Below are 21,005 nucleotides of genomic sequence, written 5' to 3' on the forward strand. Positions count from 1 at the left end.
TTAGGAGCAGCTATAGCCTGAATTAATTTATGAGGCTACTTCTTTCTAGGTATACTTGGTCTGGCCTCAGAGGAGGGGATGGACTTGATGAGCTATCGCAGCCCTTTCCAGTCCTACATTTCTAGGATTCTGGGTTGATGATGGAACTGCCTAGATTCCTAGAATTAATTTTAGTACACTATGAAAGTGTAGCAATAAGTCTTCAGGGAAGGGTGGTTATATTTAGAGGTCCATTTACTTATTTTATGTACTGCAGGCACTTTCGGCACCAGTGGAGTTCTGATATTTCTAGGTCTCACTGCTTGTTTGGCAGTCATATTTTATACCAGCCTGACAACAGCAGTATATTTAACTGCCTGTAACTGACTGGCAGCTATTGTATTTGATTTCCTGCCTTATTGTGTCCCCAACATGCGTCAAGGGTTAAGCCTTACTCATTACATTCTTGTGTAAGACCCTCCCCTATGCTTGAACCTTTACAATGAGATGGGTTAAGCATGCTGCATGTAGGGCTTGAAAAACCTTGGTCACCAGGTTTTGGTTTTATGGAACTGGATATGAACCATCCTTGGTTTCTGTTATATCCACTCAACCAAAATATAAATTGGAGCAGAATTGGGGGTTGGATAAAACGTTACAGGCATAGCCCATTATATAGGATTCCTCATAACAAGTATATTAATTCTCCACAAATTATACTGACATCAAGTGGAATCACCCTGATTAGCTTGGCACCTCTTTGGCTGCCAGTGCAAGGCCTCTTCTGCACAGCTCCTTCTCTTCAAAATGCACACACCCACCTTGCCACATCTACTTCTGTAACTGCCAAAAAGCTTCACTCTTCCCAGCTGGCTGTACTCACTAAGTGGAATGGCCCACTGAGCACTGCAGACTTTGAATCCACAGGCCCTGTTCATAAAAGCAAGGATTATCAGAGGCTCTCAAACTTCATTGCACCGCAACCCCTTTCTGACAACAAAAATTACTACACGACCCCAGGAGGGGGGACTGAACCCTGAGGCCGCCTGAGTCCCGCTGCCCTGGTGTGTGTCAAAAATGAAGCCCGAGCTCCACCACACCAGGTAGAGGTGGGGGTGGGGCGGCAAAGCCAAAGTCCAAGGGCTTCAGCCTTGGGCAGGGGGCCTGTAGTCTCAGTCCTGCCACCCAGGGCTGAAGCCAAAGCCCAAGCACTGCCACCCAGGGCTGAGAAGTCCATGGGCTTCAGCCCCGGGCAGTGGGGGCTCGGGCTTTGGTTTCAGCCCTAGGCCCCAGCAAGTCTAACACCAGCCCTGGAGACCCCATTAAAATGGGGTTGCAACCCACTTGGGGTCCTGACCCAGTTTGAGAACCGCTGTATTAAGAAGTGTAGTCTCAACCTCACAAGGCCCCTTGCACTCTCCATATTTCAGTGTTTACTGAAGACCTCATGGGAGCTTGCAGTGGATCAGAATAGGGTCATAGTAAGTAAGCATTTATATAAGTTAAAGCTGAGGAATGTTGTTTAGAAGTGACTGCATGGAGCAATATAATCTGTAAATTACATCTTTACCATCAATCACATTTACTAAAACCAGTAATGTACCTAAGTAAGTCCAGAAATATTTTTAAGAGCACCGCCCCCCGCCAATTCATACCCAGGGCCTGGTTCCCGAATTTCCCCTTGCATGGGGTAACACATAGATGATCCAGGGGTACTTCCTATATTTCATCTCTCAAACCCTAGCTCAGAAAGCATTCCAAAGAAAAAGGGTCATGGCTAGGAGGTCTCTGTTCCTGGCGATCTCTGGCTGCTGGAAGAGGCCCTTGGAACCACAAGAAGCCCCCCCCGTTATTTTTAAGTGAAAGTGGGACGGGTCATGGGCTCCTGTGAATTTTTGTTTATTGCCCATGACCTGTCCCTGGCTTTGACTAAAAATAACCATGACAAAATCTTAGACTTACTCATGCCTCAATGACAGGGACGGGACTAGATGACTTCTAGTCCTACATTTCTGTGAGTCTATATTTGGCAACAAGAACCTCTTTGAAAACAAATCAGACCTCTTTTTACATTATCCACCAACAAGAACCACTCCTTTTGGACTTTCTACTGCTACGCAGAAGTTGACTGATACACTGCAAATGAGAATGGTGGTGTTGCTGTACTGCTAAGCGAACATAACTATTTCCAAATTAAGTGTCATTTACACACAATTGCTTTTGTGTATGCCTTCAGTATATGCAAGCATTAGACTGTTTTCCTGAATTTGAACATGATGCATGAAAATACTTGACGCTTCAGTTACTGGTGCATAAACTTGAACAATTTGTCTCCAAGGTGTGTTAATTTACACATTACAGGTTTCTTTTTGCCTTTAGGGGAGACAGCACCTTTGTAAGGCTGTGTTTAGATACCAAGCTCAGTGGAGAAAACAAATAAGTGAAGGCGACTGCAGCTTTATATTGAAGTTATACTTAGTAAGATTATTCCTCTTCTACATACATTTTTAAAAAATCTGGGGAGAAGGACAGTTTGTTTTCAGATCCTTTATATGTTAGTGGAACAGAAGGCTGCGATAATTGAAAATGAGAGAAAAAAAATCTAGGAATAGAGGTGTGTATACAAAGAGCTAACGGATCATCACCATAATTAGTCCCTGAAGAGTGGACTTCTGAAAAAAGAGATGTTTCTATCTGAGTGAATCTCCAACAGAAGACATTAAGATTTGAAGGCAGAAGGAAGTTTCTAAACAGACTCTGAAAGGGAAACCCAACAGCAAAGAAGTCATTTGGGACCATTTAAATAGTTAGAGCATAACATAAAAAACAAGGAAGTTCGGAGTTTGAGCTTTTAGCAGCAGGAGCAAACGCACCAAATCAAACAAGCAGCTGTTACACTGCTGGTGAGACTTCAGCTACTGCTCAACATCAGCTGCTTAGACAGTTGAAAAAGGAACAAATGATGTGCTTGTTCTTGCTTCCACTGAATTCAGGGGTAGAACTCCTAATAACTTTAATAGAGGTGTAGGTGCCATGGTATTCTGAAGAGTGATATTTAAATGGCATGGTGAGCTTTTTTCAACTTCCCCATATCCAGCAAATATATGATTATCTGCGAAGGAAAGAGATGTAATTTCCAACTTTCAAATGCCAGGCCTACAAACTCAAGCTGGAGTCAGCAAGTCAAGTTAGGTCCTTTCCTCCTCTCCCATCACCAGAATGAAAGTTAATCAAGCCAACTTATACTATTATTTACAGCTGCAGAACCCCAATTGTCTTCCATACATTTGTGCAGGGGTGTGGGGAACTGGCCCTTAAACTCTCTTGAAGATGTACAAGGAACACTCTGATCAGTACAAGCTGCCCAATTCTCACATATACAACCTGAATACTAAAACCTTGACTTCACGTACACAGAGTGGTCCTGTCGATTAAGAAGGCACAGTTTCTGAAGTAATTTTAATCAGCACTGTGATTTTTGTAAGACCCACTGAAAGATCATATTTCATGCATACCTATGGAAATTCAAGCTTGTATTAACAATAACAGAAATACATATCAATCTTAGCCTACGTCTTTGATGGAAAGCCCCCACCTGCATTTTGGCATGTGTCTGAAGAGCAGCTCATTCATAGACAGACATTTGTTTTCTAAGGATGCATAACAATTCTTGCTCCCTCACTGTGGCAAAATCCTGCATGGGACAAAGGCCCAATGATTCTCTCTTCGCTCCTACTGCATCCATGCACAACAGCTGGCCAGGATTCCAACCTAGTGCAGTAAGTGGAGCAGCTAACATCACTGCTAGTGTCACCATGACCCAAGGGGCAGCATGTAGCTAGGCCTCTCCCTCTTCCTACTCCACCCAGGCATATGTTGCTTTTGGCAACACAAATGGTGCTGTGAGGGTGAGTAGTACAGTATGCTAGTGTGTTCTGCGAACTCCCCAAACCATAAGTCACCCTGCTCCGTGCTGACAGGATGGCTGTGGAAACCTCCATATGATCTGGTCTACTCTCTTATATGCCCCCATACTGTAAGAACTCTAGTTAATAACTAAACTTGAAAGGATCCTGATTACCAACAAAGCACTGGTAGGCTTTGCCAGCTCAGATCTTAAAAAGAAACATGAGGTAGGTGTGACACTGCACCCCATATTCTTCATAGTGATATTATATGATCATAGCATAATTATGATGTATTTTGTGCAAGATGGGTCATGTGAGAGGTCATTGGAAAAGTTATGACTTGCTGAATATGATTATCTTATTTGTATGCATGTATCATTTTTGTATCTAAAGTTAGGAATATTGACTATGTATCTGTATTTCAATTGTGCTTACTCTGGGGGACACCCACAACTAGCCTTTCTGGTACAACAACGAAGAAGCCAGACAGTGCTGATGGCCCATCAGCAAAGACAATGGACCGTGAAAAAACTTAACCTTCCTGTGAACATTCCAGACAGCCTGTAAGTAATGGCTGCTATAACTCAGCAAGATATGCAAGGTCATGTGACCAGACCACATGTCTCTGGACTCCATCTTGGGATGTCAGTATTTTTCCACAAACCAAGTTTTGAAACAAAGGGTTTCTGCCATATGCTAAAGCTATGTAAGGCAGAGAGTGACATCATCTGGTGTTCTTCACTCCCCACACAAGAAGACTCCTGGAAATACCTGAGGAACAAAGACTGAACTGGAGGAAGTGCTCGACCCAGACTAAAGGGATTTCTAGCCTGTGTATGAAGACCTGAGAAACCCAAGTTGTAAAGCTAATGCAGCTTGTGCCTTAAGAATCTACAAGTCTGCCTGTACCATCTGCTATTCATATCCAATCTATCTAGTACTGTATATTAAGCTTAGGTTATGTTTTTGTTTATTTGCCAGGTAATCTGCTTTGATCTGTTTGCTATCACTCAATCACTTAAAAGCTATCTTTTGTAATTAATAAAATTTATGTTTTAATCTAAACCAGAAATTTTGGACTAAAGTGCCTGGGAATCTTAGCTCAGAGAAGCTGTTGCATATTCCTCTCCACACAGGGAGGGGAGGGGGCGAACTCTATGAGCTTACGCTATACAGTTCCCTGTGCAGCTCAAAACAATATAATTTTGGGTTTATGCTTTAGAGGGAGCACATGCCTGGAGAGCTGAGAGTTACCTTGGCTTTAGCCTTTCTACTGTTGGTTCGTTCAGTGGCTAGTCAGAGATCCTGCATGTAACTTCAGCTGGGTGTGTCCCTACATGTGTGTATGCTGGTGCAAGTGTAAGACCAGGAGCGTGTCTGCAGCTTATCACAGCAGCACAGTGTGAGAGGGAGCCCAGGCTCGTGGGTCAGAGGGCTCAGTGGTACCCCACTTCCAGGTGGCACCCCAGGGGAAACCTGTCACACTAGGATTAAATAATTTTGAGTTGCATAAAAGCTTCTTAAACGTTTATTATTTTTTCAACAAGTGTTTATGTTCAAATGAGGCAGGCATTCTTAGAATTGTCATTTTGACTGATCTGACTGCTGTCTGTTGGAAGACAACAACTGTCAGAGACACTGCATAGAATTATGTACATTTCAAAATGTCACTAATCCAATCCACTTTCAAATAAGAACTTGTCAACATTAAGCATTGTGTAAAACCACATGCAAAAATTGCTATAAAGAAGCTTAAATAGAACCAAACTTGCAGGTTTTCAGAAAGGATATTTCAATATTAAAAAAATATACTGTGTATTAAATTGAGCATTTCAAGTAACTTAAATATCTTTAGCAAACATGTCCAGCAAGATATCCTTCTGTAAAAGAAATTGTTCTTAGAACAAAAAGCTAATGAATGGCTATTTAGACACCAATTTCTCAACACAGTAGCAAGCCTGTGTGAAACTATGTGTAATCTAAATAAAGTGAGTCCACTGTTAAAAACAAACATACATTTAGCAGGACTGATTAACTATTACATTTCTATATATACAAAAGTGCTTAGCATAAAAATATTACCTAAAAAAATATAAATTTTATTAAGATCATTTGGCTCTACACATACTACTAGATCTGCGCTTTGGAAGGAGAAACATAGTATTTACACTAAGTTTAGGCAACTTTCCTATATTGTATCTTTAAACAAGTCAAACAAAAATCTCCACACAAATGTACCTTTATCCAAATTATAATTCATCCTATTTGGCTCACCATAAATATAGCAATTCATTGAATACTAAACAATATAAATAACTTTATCCATTGTCTGCTGTGTTAGTCCCTAATACAGGCTGCCGACAAATTGGGCAAGTAGAATTTTCAGAAAGCCAGCGATCAATACAATGAACATGAAACTCATGCATGCATGGTAACTGCCTTAGCTTGTTCCCGGTTACATATTCGTTGATACAAACACTACATGTTTTACTTATTTCACTCTCTGTGTGGCTGTCCCCATAGTTCCGGGTAGACAGATTGTCAATCTGCTCTTTGGTTAAACCTCTCAAGTGCTCGTCGTCATCATCTTCATTTAGCAAGAAGAAATGTGCAAGACGAAGAATGGGCAGTGTTCCATTTTCAACCAAGTTGTTTGCCTCTTGAGACTGTCTGCTTTCCCGATTTTCATTATTGAGACTATAATGTTGAGTCCCATCATTCTCTCCATTTGTTTCACTACTACCTTCTTCAACATATCTATGCCTAACTGAAGTCTCACTTAATTCACTATCATCATTTACTGTGTGAGAGTTATTCAACTCTGATTGTATATCTAATAAGTGCTGACTGCCCCTCTGAATTTCTGAATTTGATTCAGTCTCCATTAAGGAGCTTAGTTCTCCAAAACCAGTCATAATTTGCCTTAGAATTGATCGAAGAGCCACTGATGAAGGTTCACCAACACCAGTTTCTGAAATTCTACGAAGAGGGATCCGTATAGTGCTAACGTAGGTTCGTATACCTGCACGTTCTGATCGGGAAATTGTACGGCGAAATCCACCACTATCACTTTCGAAAGTAACTGTGTTTTCTGCTATTCCCACTCTAGAGCGTGTTCTACTAGCAATACTCTCCCTATCTCTATTTTCCCCAGGACGAATTCTTCTTACCTGAAGATCTAGTGTAATAGTTGGATGTCTTCTAACTGCAGCTGTTGATCTACTAGATTCATCCTCTTCCAATGTTATTCCTAATGTTGGGGCTGAACTAAAAAATTGTGGCGTCTGTGTGCTACCTACTGTTTGTTCATCTGGCTCAGAGGGAGGCTGAGCTGTATATCTCCTAGTAGACCTTCTAGAGATTTGCTGTAAATTCCTACTTTGCCTCAGACTTTGCTCCTCAGAATTAGTAGAGCCATCTTGTCTTTGCAATGGAGAACGGCTTCGACTACTCAAGGTAGATCTTAACCTTAGAATTCCTAGTCTTTGTCTTGTACTCATCTGAACATTAGCTCTAGCTCTACCTCTCTGGAGATCAGTGGATGTGACTGTTTCTTGTATTTCTCTTCGCCTAACAACACTGTGTTCACCAGTATCTGAAGAAATATTATGTGCTGTGCTTCTTGTTCTGTAAAGGCCTGTTGACTCCCTAGTTCTTCTTCTGAGCCTTCCCAAGACAGGAGAAGAGGTTTCTTCAGCACTTTGTACCACAGAATTTCTCACAGTTCTGGTTCTTGCAGTGTTAGAAGTTTCACCATGAGAATCTCTTGATGTCCTGCTCCTAGTTCGTGTAGCTATAGGACTGACTGCTCTTTGATGTCGATTGTCCATATGCATTGTGCTAGTATCCAAGTGTGAAATGTCCATATATTCATCACTAGAAGCTTCAAAACTATTATGTTCATGATTTATGTTGATTTCAAGACTAAACCGGAATTCCCCGCTATTTGGATTTGTCCGACTCACAGCTCTCCAAGTTTGGTTCCCACTCTGTCCACTGCGGGTAGCATTTCCTGTGCGACGAAATGTGTTCAGCCACTCTAGCAGAGAGTCACCATTTGAATTTTCCCCAAGAACCTCTGAATCTGTAAAAAGCAGATAAAGAACTCTAATTTACACATTTTGCATATCATGATGCACTCTAAACCACAGATTACCTACAAGCCTTTTTAAAGCTTTCTTCTTGATTTACATTGTTTCATGCATCCAACGAAGTGGGTATTCACCCACGAAAGCTTATGCTCCAACACATCTGTTAATCTGTAAGGTTCCACAGGACTCTTTGCCGCTTTTACAGATCCAGACTAACATGGCTACTCCTCTGATAATTGTTTCAGTAGTATGTGAGATTTGTGGCAAAGATTTAATAGATTCTGAAGGTCAGAAGGGGCCATTATGATCATCTAGTTGGACCACCTGTTTAACACAAACCATAGAATTCCCCCAAAATATTTTTAGAACATATATTTTAGAAAAAATCCAATCTTGATTTAAAAATTGCCAGTGATTGAGAATCCACCACAACCCTTTGTAAATTGTACCAATGGCTAACTACCCACACTGTTAAAAATTTATGCCTTATTTCCAGTCTGAATTTATCCAGCTTCAACTTCCAGCCATTGGCTCACCTTATATCTTTCTCTACTAGACTGAAAAGCCCATTATCAAATATTTGTTCCCTGTGTAGGTACTTATAGACTGTAATCAAGTCATCCCTTAGCTTTCTCATTGGTAAACTAAATGGACTGAGCAATTTGAAGGGCATGTTTTCTAATCCTTTAATCATTCTCATGACTCTTCTCTGAACCCTCCCCAACTGATCAACCTCCAAGCTGAAAAAAGGTAACTAAAGGAGACCAGGATTTTAGTGATTTACAAAAGGTGTAGTAATTATTAGATGTCACATAATGGATTCTAATTCCATTCATATGATGCTGAAGTTGCAATGTAATCATGGTTTTCAACAGCTTCTGAAGCCTCTGAAGATTTAAATGAGATCCATATAGATACTCCACACTGGATTTATTTGTAGCATTTTTTAAGTCCAAGTTGTAATTATGGATAAGGAGAAAAAGGCACTATACTTTCTGCTTTACCAAGAAGGTTTCCATTTGCTCGATTTTCGTATGTCTGCAGTGCTATAAAGAAGAGTTCCCAATGCACCCATTCCCACTGATTAAACAAGTGGTCCCCAAACTGTGGGGCACGCCCTCCTAGAGGGCATGGAGGAACGTCCAAGGGGTGCAGCGGGGCCTGGGCCTGACCCTATGGAGGAGGGAGCACCACCCAGCCCTGCTCTGCCCCCAGCTCCGCCCTGCCCCGGCCCCCACTCCTGGCCGCTAGTCCTCCACTCCCACTCCTGGCCACAGACCCTGACCAGGCTGTGACTGCACACATGGCACGGGGGACACAGGCACATTCCATTACTTCTGGTGGGGGGACGCAAGAGGAAAAGTTTCCTCTGGTACCACTGGATTAAATTGTTTTAAAAAGTGGGGGAAGAAGTCAAATGGAATCATCAAGCCCACACAAGTGCACTGGGGATTATATACAGATAGTCAAATATGATTAACTGATTTTCAGTTTCATAAGATCTTGGCTATAAATATAAACAAAACAATTCATTGCAAATAGTTTAATTAAACTAAGATATCACTTAGCTGTTGATTAAGTCATCATATCCAGTCATAATACAGGATGAAAATGTATGAAGTATAAATCTTCATGGTTCAAGGCACAGGCCAGCCACTAACTGTCTGGGGTTAGGAAAAAAAGTTTCCACCTGGACAGGTTACTTAATAACTGGGTAGTACGAACTTTCTTGCATCTTCCTCTAAAGTACTGAATACTAGCCACGGTCAGAAACAAAAACTCTGGATTACAAGGACTAATGGTCTGATTTAGTTTGGCTCTCAAGTATATGAAAAGCATACATGAAAGATATATGCCCCACAACATCTATGACTTTGCTTTCCCAACCTGTTACACATAATGACTCAATCAAGGTATTTCTCCTGCATGCTGGGATGAAATAAAGACACTTTTTTCAGTTTAATTTGGAAAGCATTCATATGCTGTAGGGATGGAGTCAATAAGCATTTGTCTTCTGATTATGTGAATTTATTCTACTTGAGAGCTGCTAGGTTGCTGGTATGCTGAGATGCCTATTATGTATTATATACTACTCTTTCTTTATCCTTCCTCATTTGTTTGATTCTACCTGTTGTCTTCTCTTACTTTTAGATTGTCTATTGCAGGGGTCGGCAACCTTTCAGAAGTGGTGTACCAAGTCTTCATTTATTCACTCTAATTTAAGGTTTTGTGTGCCAGTAAAACATTTTAATGTTTTTAGAAGGTCTCTTTCTATAAGTCTATAATATATAACTAAACTATTGTTGTATGTAAAGTAAATAAAGTTTTTAAAATGTTTAAGAAGCTTCATTTAAAATTAAATTAAAATGCAGATCCCCCCGGACCAGTGGCCAGGACCCAGGCAGTGTGAGTGCCACTGAAAATCAGCTTGCGTGCCGCCTTTGGCACATGTGCCATAGGTTGCCTACCCCTGGTCTATTGTTTTATTAAGCATTTGTACAGTGCCTAGCACAATGGGATTCTAAATCCATGAGTGGGGCTCCTGGCTGCTACAACACTAGAAATACTACTACAACTGAAGCCACTACATTACAGTCCTCATCAAGAAAAACTGGCTAATCATTCAGCTTTCTCTCAATGGTTAATAAAGACACAGACAAAATATTTCAATTTTAAAGTGCCACATTTTTACTGACTACTTAGAATTATCCCTTGGACTCTGGGAAATTAAGTCTGTTTCCCTGCCCAACTCTTTTCTCCACCCACTTATATGTACAGGTTTCCTTCCTGCCCACAGAGAGGGATGTTAAGTTTTGGCAGGATTTTGTTTACAGAAAAAAAAATGATTCCCCACTCTGAAAAATGAAACCCCTCGTCCCTATACAAATGGAACAAGATTTTGGCCCAGTCAGATTCATGAAGGGAAGAAGTTAATCAAATTTTGGGCCATTAATTTGGGAATATCCACTTAACTATTGATAGTCTTTTTTGACTAAACATCTATCTAGGGAGCTAATATTAATTTCAACACAGAATTTACCTTGTTCTAAAGAAGGGAAAGTTTGTTGTTGTTGTTTTTTTAAAAGATTAACTTTAGTTTTTCAGATGGCTATCACTTCTCTTCTTATGTTAGCTGTTTTGCCAACTTCTATAATAAATAAGAAAATAGCTTAATCTAGCCTTATTTTTCAGAGGCAGAAACAAATAAGTAAATTATTTCTGTGCAACTATTGCTTTTTGAAGGAGAATGGTCAGGGTAAGTAATTTGTTGCAAATCTAAATCAGTTATTGTGAAGTACTATAAGTTAATTTACTTTCACATCATTAGGATATAAACTCTATTCATTTTGCTACTTGGAGAAAAAGAGCTACATAGAACAAAGAAGAAACAGACTTAGTATGGATGTCACTTGAACAGACCAGTATTTTAATATACAGAAAAATTTAATGCTTTATCTATAGAAGTAAATAAAGAAAGCTTACCTCCAGCAGTTTCTCCTTCACCTTCCCTATTTTCTACATCAGTTTGGGATGCTAGATGCTCCTTTGCCCCCTCTAGACGTTGCTGTAGCTCTTCTGCTGTTATTTCTCCTGAAATAGTTCACATATTTAGGTAATATATGCCCTCAGCCTTTCAGTAAGATATTTTGATTGTCTCAAAAACGTTTGCATATTTCTTGTTTATACAAGCATAACAATGAAATAGTTTCCTATATTTCTTTTGTTACTGACAATTTTCAGAAATAAAGTAAAAACAGTAAGACATTGGAGAGACATCAGCATGATTATAAAATTACAATCAATACAAATACAGACAATACAATAAAAAGTAGGCACCAGAAATAAAGAGGCTACATGTATCTAAGCAGAAGACTGCATGTCATTATAACCTGCCAACCTATTAGCATCAGTATGTTCTAAGAATTCAGACGCTGAAGAAATTCTCTTCTATACAAGGTGTACTTTAAGTACGATATTTGTAAATGAATATTTTAATTATTGTATGTGTGCCCAGAGGTTGTAACTTGGATGCATATTATAAATCTAAACATTATGCTGGGAGGATGAATTTTTGTTTCTCAAGCTTTAATATCCATTTAAAATTGTTTGTTTTTTAAGAGAGAGGCCATCAACTTTAAAAGAAAAAAAATCTCACTCTTCAGTCATTCCCCAGACACACAGACCAAATTGTACTTTCAGTTACACTGGCATAACACCACTCCTCATTTATACCGGTGTACTGTCTCATCTGCTGTAGCCATCCATATCTTACCAGGAGTGCCAAAAAGATTGTGGTCTCTCATTAACCTGTAGTCTTCATCACTGAGTTCATTAATGAATTGGTAATAGGCCTCTTCTCTGCTAAGGCGCTCCTGCTGCCACTGTCTCTCCTCTTCACCATGACTGTGTTCTAGGGGAGAGGCTTGTTCATCACCTCCCCGCAAACGAGACCTAGATCGATCCATGCTGAGATAAACAGGCTGTTCTGAACAAAACCAAAGATCAGTACTGTGAAGTATAACTCCAGGTTATCAGTTGCTCGGTTTCTCATTTAAACTAGTTTACCTGTTAATATGAACTCGACATAAACTAAGTTGTATGTCCCTATTTGCCAGGTCAATTCACCAACAAAGAGTTTATTGGGCAAATATTTTGCTTTTTGGCTGTTTAAAACAATAATGAAAGTCACCCTCTCGGTGAAAAGACAAATAAGTTAACATACCAACTTCTTAAAGATAAATCAAACAATTACTGTTTTATTCTTAGCCTTATAAGAATACCTTAAAAATATAAAGAAATAAACACAAAAGTTTGTTTCCTTCCTCTCACTGCAATAGAGCCACTCTGAGGTGAATCACAGCAGTGGTTTGGGAGTAAGGTGAAATAGCATGGGAAATTTTGGTAAATCAAATGTAATTACCCAGCATAGAATTCTGATGAGATAACAGAGTTATTACTATAGAGAAGAGTACTAGCCATTCGATCTTTAATGACAAATAGTTAGGACTGCAGTTTTACAGCACATCTAAGGGATGCCACTTCCAGCAATATAAGACCCATAGCACCATGCTGGGGAATTGCTTCACTTCTGATAGTGTTTTTAGGTTTTTCTTTCAAGTCTCTCATCCAAACTGCAGACTGACAAATGGATGCATAACTATGTCAAGCTCAGAATCAGAGAGGAAAGACTGGATTCTCACACACACTCTTTGTTCCTTCTGCTGCCAAGAAAGACAGGAAATCATTTTTACTGGTTACAGGTTAATTAATATCCCCTTCTCACAATCCCTGGGGGAGGGTCATTTATTGTCCCATCCTTTGTCTCTTCACTTTACACTCTTTTCTTGGGTAATTTTATTTGCCCCGAGGGCTTCAGCTAACTGTCTTTCCAATCACTTCCAAATTTACCTTCCCATTGACCTGTCTCTCTTTATTCAATCCTGCATCTCAGCTTGTCTCTCTAACATCCCTTCCTGGATATCTCATCAACTTAAACTAAAAATGGTCAAATGGAATTTCTTTCTCCCCCAGTCAAACACTGCCCATTGAGCCCCTATTAGCTGTCTCTTTTGACAGAAATACCATCCCTTCTATCATTCACACCCATAAGCTTGGAGTCATCACTGACTTCTCTTTCCTTCATCCAGGCTGTGGCCAAATTTTGTTGTTTCTTTCTCCATAATATTTTTATGATTAAACACCTTATTTATATCCACAACCAAAATTTTAGTCCAGGCCCTCATCTTCCCCACCTTGCTTATTGCATCCTCTTAAACGATACACATTGCCCCTTTCAATCTGTTCAAAACATAGCTGCTAAGTCAATCTTCCTGACCATGTCACCACTTCGCCAGATCCAACTTCCACTAAGAAAGGTCTCTCCCACTGACTTTAACAGGAGTTGGATTGGGCTGTAAGTTCCTCCGTGGGCTCCCTTTTGTTCACAATGTTAAATTCAAACTTCTTGTTATCAAGGTCCTTCAGAGTTCCGCCCCCCCCCCCTACTTATCTTATTTCTTTTCACATTCACCCAAGTTTCCACACTTGCACTGATGCTAGCTCTCACTAGCCCATCATGTCTGCTTCTCCCACAATTGTCTTTGCACCTTCTTCCATGCTAATTATTGTCTGGCAAGTACTGCTATACAAAGGCTTAATCAGACGCAAAAGGTTTATAATCCAAAACAACCACCAAACAACATACATAGCACAGGAAGGGACATTCTTGGTCACTGAGTCCAGTCCTCTACTATCATAGACAATCCAGTCAGACAATTCCGTACTTTAAATTTATCAAGCTCCACCTTAAAACTAGGTAGCTTGTTTCCCCCTCTACACCTACTGGAAAGCTGTTCCAGAACCTCACTCCTCTGATGGTTAGAAACCTCCTTCTAATATCCAGCCTAAATTTATTCATGGCTAGTTTATACCCTTCTATGCTTGTGCTGACATTGTCCTTTGCCTTAAATAGCTCTTCTCCCTCCATGGTGATTGCCACCTTGATGTATTTAGAGTTAACAATCATATTCCCTCTCAGCCTAAATTTTGCTACGCTAAACAACCCAAGCCTAGTAAAATAGGCTCTCCATTTCCCTGATTATCTTAGTAGTCCTCCTCTGCGCCTTTTCCAGTTTTAAATCATTTTTCTTGAACATGGGTGACCAGAATTGTACACAGAATTCCAGCTGAGATCTTACCAATGCCTTGCACAATAGCATTAGTACTTTATGTATTCCTCTATTGGAAATAGCTCACATGTTATTGTAGAATCATATTTGACTTTTTCACAGCCACATTATACTGGTAGTTCATACTCATCTTGTGATCAACTAATGCATGTGGGTCTTTCTCCTCTCTTGTTTCCAACGGCTGAGCCCCAAGTTTAAAGCAGGAATTCTTGTTATTCCCTAAGTGCATGAGCCTGCACTTTGTATTATTAAATTTCATCCAATTTCTATTACTCCAATTCTCTATATCACCCAATTCCTCATATATAATAGTTCAGTCCTCCTCTGTACAGATGCCTCCCAACTTTGTGTCATTAGCAAATTTCATTAGCACACTTCTACTTTTTGTGCCATGGTCACTAATGAATATTAAAGATTGGTCCCCAAATAGATCCTCAAGGAACTTCACTAGTAATCTCCCTCCAGATAGATAGCTCTCCTTTCAGCATAACCCTGTCTCCCTGTGATGGGGTATACCAGGACCTTTGAGGCCCCCTGCTGGAGGCCTTGCTGTCCTACTACACTTCCCCCCAGAAAAGGAGCAGCAAAGGTGGGTCCTCCATGGCTGCCTACAGAAGCTGCAGTAAAGTGGCCAATCAGCACACAGCAGGCCCAGTTAAAAGGAGCTGCAGGGCCTGAACAGATCAGTTGCTTGCTGGGACCTGGGAGGTGAGGAAGGTGCTCTTTGCTGGCTGTGGGAGTGTCAGTCCTGAGGTCAAAGTGAAGTGTGTAGGAAGCAGCCCAGGGAACAGTAGCAGCATCTACTACAGAAAGCAGTAAGTAGTTGCTTTTTACAGGCTCCTTGGGTCATGACCTGGAGTAGTGGGTGGGCCCAGGTCTGGCCACTGGTAGAGTGGCCAAAGCCTTGAGAAGGGGACAAATGTTGCTTAGAGGCCCCAGTGAAGGTCAGGACTCCATCTCCAGGGAGAAGGCCATGGGGTCACTACTCTACAACAGAGCAGGAACAGATTTTAGGCTAGCCCAGAAAGGGCTGAAAACTGAGCCTAGAGACAGGGCTCAATACATTCCAAAGACGCTGTGATTGGCCCTGTTAGAGCTTTCTGTTTGTGTGGTCAGACATGTAGACTATGCATAGCTTAGCTGGAGTGGTGAGCCCCTGAAGACCTGCCTATCAAGGTTTACTGTAAACAGGGACACTGCATGTAGCGAGCACACATCTGCACCCACCTGATGGAGGTGCTCATTAGAGGTGGGTGGCCCTGTCATACTCTGTAATAGTCAGTTCTTTATAGTTACAGATCTTGTACTAATCCCCATCATCTGTATTTTTATTTTTCATGTGTGGACTCTGTCAAATACTTTACTGAAACACTTTACAGACAGATTAGGTCTCCTGCATTTCCCTTGTCTAAACATATCCATTATCTAATCAAAGGTATCAGATGTTGCCAGACTAACCAAACTTGACAAACCCATGTTACATGGAGGTAAACAAAGGAATAAAATGCAAGTCTTCTCTCCTCTCCCCCCCGCGATGCAAATTCCAGATGGAATTTCTTAAAGCAAAGATGCAAAAACTAAGCTTCCACATTTAAGTCCCTGAGCTCTTCAGTCCAGATTACTTTACTATCTAGTTCCCTTAATTTCCCAAAATCTGCCCTTTTAAATCAAAAACCTTAGTTACAACCTAGTTTTGACTATTCTCCCATTTAATTTACACTGAGTCAACTAGCTATCACCTGATCCAAGGTTTATTTTTTTATGACCAGCTCTTCTATAATGTCATCTCTACTCACTAAAGCAAGTCCAAAACAGCATTACCTCCTGTTAAGTGACTATTTGCTGAAGAAATCTGGTCTGTTATACCCACAAATAACTAGGCCTGACCATTATTAACAGCATTTGTTTTCCAATTTATTACTTGGGAAGTTAAAATCTCACACAGACGATTTCTGGTAGTATTTCTCTCTCCAATATTAAAGAGATCTCTATGCACCTACAAATCTGATCCTGTGTACAGCAAAAGGTGAGAATCAAATTGTGAATTTATATGAAAACTAGATATCTATAAAATGAGAACTATTCCTGCCTCCTCCCAACTTTGTCAGCTAATTTCTTTAATGTAATATCATGATGCACAGAAAGATGCATATACAAATCTTCATTCATGAAGCTGAAAACTGTCATGTCAGCTAATCTCTCTTCTTTTTCCCCACTCCCTTTCTCATGCTCAATAACATATGAGCTCTCTTTCTTCAAAGCATGTATGTGGTAGAATAAAACAATTAAGTGACTCATTTTGTTGAGTCTTATGGTAGGATGGTTAAATAGGCTCTAAGTGACTCACAAGAGCATGCAATGTTGTTGGTGTAGCTGTGTTGATCCCAGGATTAGAGACAAGGTGGGTGAGGCAATATCTTTTTATTGAACCAACTTCTGTTTGTGAAAGGAGCTTACACAAACATGAACTGTGTAAACTCAAAAGCTTGTCTGTCTCATGAATAGAAGTTGGTTCAATAACATTCTCACCCACTTGTCTCACCTGAGAACAGTAAGAAGTGTGAAATATTTAGTTACCCAGTCTGGTTAAAATAACAGTAAATGGCATCGATGCCATCTTGTATTTAACATTGACCACCAACAAAACAAGATACTTTTGTATTTGAAAGCATCACACTTGAAAAATCAGATGGACCCAGCTATGTCGCACACAGTGTGAAAAATTCACACCCCTGAGCGATGCAGTTAGACTAATCCAACCTAAGCACTTGTGTGGCCAGTACTAAATCTACAGAAGAATTCTTCTGTTGGCCTACCTACACCCTCTCAGAGGTGAATTACCAGTGCTGACAGGAGAACTCTTCCTGTTGACTTATTGTACACAGTCTCTATACTGAAGTGCTACAGTTGTACAGCATCAGCACTAAATGTAGATAAGCCCTAAATTAAGGGAGTTAAACTACTAAATGGAACAAAAATGGCAATAACTCGGGCAAAACTCAGAATTCTCTTTTCTAATTTCCCACAGTTTGAGAGAGAAATTATAGATACCAATATGGTTTTATTCTATACACTTATAAATTCAGAACCAATACCATAACCCTTTCTAACAAAGAATGTGCACTCACTTTAATCAGCTATATAGCTGCTTACTTTTCCTTGTGGCCTCTTTCCATCAATTTGTATCCAGGATTCAAATAAGTGATCATTTTCTGAAAGGCCCTCCTGTGGCTGCCAGGAGGGTGAGAGTTGAGTTTAGAGGAGGCGGCCTCCCTGGCAGACAGGCACACAGGACGTTGCTGTCAAGCCTGATCCTCCAGGCGAGAGGAGGTGCCCGGGCTTTGAAGAACACCTGAAACAACGGAAGTATTCCCCAAGTAACTACAGACGGGCATAAAATCTGACGCAGCGCCAAGAGCGGGAGCCGCTGGCCTGGCCCCACACCCGCCTCAGCGAAGCCCACGCAGGCACCACGGCAAGGGACTGCTGGCCCTTCCCACCCCGCAGCCTCAGGGCCCCTCCAGGCGGGGAGGCTGAAGGCTGCTGGCCCTTCCCCGGCACTCGCGCGGGGATCGCTGCACTCTGCCCGGGCTGCGGCTCTGGCGCCCGTGGGGCGGCCTCCCCGCGGCCCCCTGCCTGGCGCAGCCATGGCCTGGGGCCGGCGCCTGTTCCCAGACCCAGCGCTGGGGGTGACTGACAGCGCTCCTCTCCAATCACCTGTCGTAGCCGCGGCCAGAGACCAATTACAGCAGGGCGAGGTGGGCCCTGTCTCGGCGCCCCAGCCCCAGCCGGGACCCTACTCACCACGCGCGCTGCAGAGGGGCCCGCCGAGGCGGCACCCCCCGCCCCGCTGCGCGGAGCCGCCCTCTAAAACGAGGGTAAGAGGAAGAGCCCAGCGTGGGGGCGGCAGCACACACCGGCCCTGCTCACGCCTCACCTCCGAGCAGCCGCCGCCAGCGCCGGAAAGAACCCGAGTCCCCAGAGCCGCGCGCTGGAGGCGCAGCGGTGATTCCCGTCCGGGTGGCCGCACTGAGCAGCGAACAAACGTTCCGCACTCAGACGAGGCCGCCCTGGGCATGCGCACAGGTGGATCTCGTCTCCCGCGGCGGACAACCTCTGGCAGGCCCCGGGCGACCCGCGAGCTGGACCTTCTCGCGCGTGAGGGAGTCTGAGGGGCCGGGGCTGCAGCCAGGAGGCGCTGGGAGGCGGGAGCGGGGCGGAGGGGCGCGCCTGAAGGTTTCCTTTCTCTGGTCAGTGCAGTGTTCGCAAGCGCCATAGGTAGAAAGAACAGGAGTTCTTGTGGCACCTTAGACTTAACAAATTTATTAGAGCATAAGCTTTCGTGGGCGACAGCTCTAATTTGTTAGCCTCTAAGGTGCCACAAGTACTCCTGCTTTTGCGGATACAGACTAAGACGGCTAAACCGCAGTAGGTAGGATTGCCAACTGGCTAATCCCACAAACCCAAACACCCTTGCCCCACCCCTTTCCCGAGTCCCCGCCCCTTCTCCAATGCCTTGCGCTGCTCATGCCAGCACCCCTCCTGCCATTGCTCGCGCTCTCACTCGGCTAGGGTAGGGGGTTGGGGTGCAGGAGGGGGCAAGGGGTACTGGCTCTGAGAGGGGGCTCAGAACAGGGGCAGGTGGTTGGGGAGAGGGAGGGGATAAGGGGTGTGGGTTCTGTCTGGGCAGTACTTATCTCTGATAGCTCCTGGGCAGCTGCACAGCGGGGCTAAGGCAGGCTGTCTCCCTGCCCTGGCCCTGTGCTGCTCCTGGAAGCAGCTGGCACATCCTTGCAGCCCCTGGGCAGGGCAGGGAGTTCTGCGTGCTGCCCTGCCTACTGGCACCACCCCCACAGCTCCTATTGGCTGCAGTTCCTGGCCAATGGGAGCTGCAGAGTTGGCGCTCAAAACAGGGGCAGTGAATGGAGACCCCCTCTGTTTCCATAGTGCCAGTCTCCTGTCTAGACTCTCCGACTGTAGAGTAGTGACAGTCATTTTGCCTATGGACATGGCTTCACTGCCACTGAAAACAATGGGAGGTGGCAGGCAACTTTATTAAGGCCAGTCTCACTTACACATGCAGGTAGACTGTGGGAAATAGTAGCCATTTTGCTGGCTTCAACCCCATGAACAGTAAAAGGAGATTTGTTAGTTGACAACCTTTTCTCATGTTTTCATGAGACAGGTGAAAAATGCCCCCAAAGTCACTGGAGTTGCAATAAAAACAGAGTTGGCACTACTGCATTGTCCAGGACTGCTACAGCCTTGACCCACCAGCCAGCTGGTGCAGGCAGACCCCTGTATCATCCCCACTGGTGCTGGGGACATGGTGGGAAATCAAGGTCATTGCACCATTAGGTTCTAAGCTGTTAAGCTGCAGTCTTGGAAGGTGAATTATTTTTGTCAATGTGACGCCACAACAAAGTCAGTGGGGTGTACCAGGGCACAGGAGTTTGAGCATGTAGAATTGATTGGAGATTGGGATTTTAGCATTTTGGACCATACTGTCTTTTTACTTTTTGGACTTCCACCTTTTCTGCCCTTTTTCTCTTTCTTGACCCACAATTTGCCTTCTATTTCAGGGGTTCTTAATTTTTTTTTTCTGAGGCCCTCCTACAACATGCTACAAAAACTCCAGGGCCCTGTGGGACTGGGGGGAACCTCAGAGCTCTGGGCTGGGGGGTGGGGCCTCAGGCATAGGTGTATTTTGACTTCTGTTTTGGGTGGGCAGGGGTGCATAGGTGCTGACTTCTGCTCCCACCAGTGGGAGCAGAAGCCCTGACTCAACCCCTGCCCTGCCCCCATTCCAACCCCTTCCCCCAAAGTTTCCACCTCCCCTCCCTGCCCCTATTCCAACTCCTTCCCCAAATCCCTGCCCTGGCCCTGCCTCTTGGGCACCACCTCCCCTGAGCATGCCACTTTCCCACTCCTCTTCCCTCCCCCCTGCCCCCCCCCGCTCCAAGTACACGGCCAAACAGCTGTTTGGTAGCAGCAAGGCGGAAAGCACTGGGAGGTAGGCAGAAAAGCGGGGACATGGCATGCTCAGGGGAGGAGGAGGTGAGGTGCAGTGGGGGGATTGGCCACTAATTTTTCCCTGTGGGTGCTCCAGTCCCAGAGCACCCACAGAGTCGGCACTTATGGGTCGAGCCAACTCTGCATGGCTGGTCAGGTATGGAGGTCACCTCCTTGCCAACTCACCTCAGCAGGCCACAACTATAACTCAAAGGTGAGGGGGGGCTCAGTTCAAAAAGTTTGAAAACAGTTCAGGGTGCAGGCAGGGAATAGCTAGGGGCTCTGTGCAGGGAGGGGCTGTGCACTGGGAGGGCTCCCCCTGCAGT

General features: G+C 43.2%; 1 protein-coding gene across 5 annotated transcripts; it reads right to left on the reverse strand.

Annotated features, from left to right (window-relative positions):
* Positions 1-5,397: 5,397 nt before the first annotated feature.
* On the reverse strand, positions 5,398-18,684 carry RNF6 (ring finger protein 6). Of its 5 annotated transcripts, none has more exons than XM_048846138.2 (5): positions 18,605-18,684; positions 17,796-18,019; positions 12,252-12,464; positions 11,462-11,569; positions 5,398-7,971 (listed from the first exon to the last, which is right to left on the reverse strand). In XM_048846138.2, exons 3-5 carry the CDS (start codon positions 12,442-12,444, stop codon positions 6,206-6,208), a joined length of 2,067 nt encoding a protein of 688 aa, XP_048702095.1. In that variant the 5' UTR covers positions 12,445-12,464; positions 17,796-18,019; positions 18,605-18,684; the 3' UTR covers positions 5,398-6,205. The 5 variants fall into 5 exon arrangements, with proteins under 5 accessions (XP_048702095.1, XP_048702110.1, XP_048702117.1 ...); XM_048846153.2 differs by having other exon boundaries at positions 17,821-18,019; positions 18,472-18,684; XM_048846160.2 differs by having other exon boundaries at positions 12,252-12,459; positions 18,472-18,684.
* Between the last annotated feature and the right edge of the window lie 2,321 nt (positions 18,685-21,005).

The sequence above is a fragment of the Caretta caretta genome, chromosome 1, assembly GCF_965140235.1.
Source record: "Caretta caretta isolate rCarCar2 chromosome 1, rCarCar1.hap1, whole genome shotgun sequence".
Lineage (NCBI taxonomy): Eukaryota > Metazoa > Chordata > Testudines > Cheloniidae > Caretta > Caretta caretta.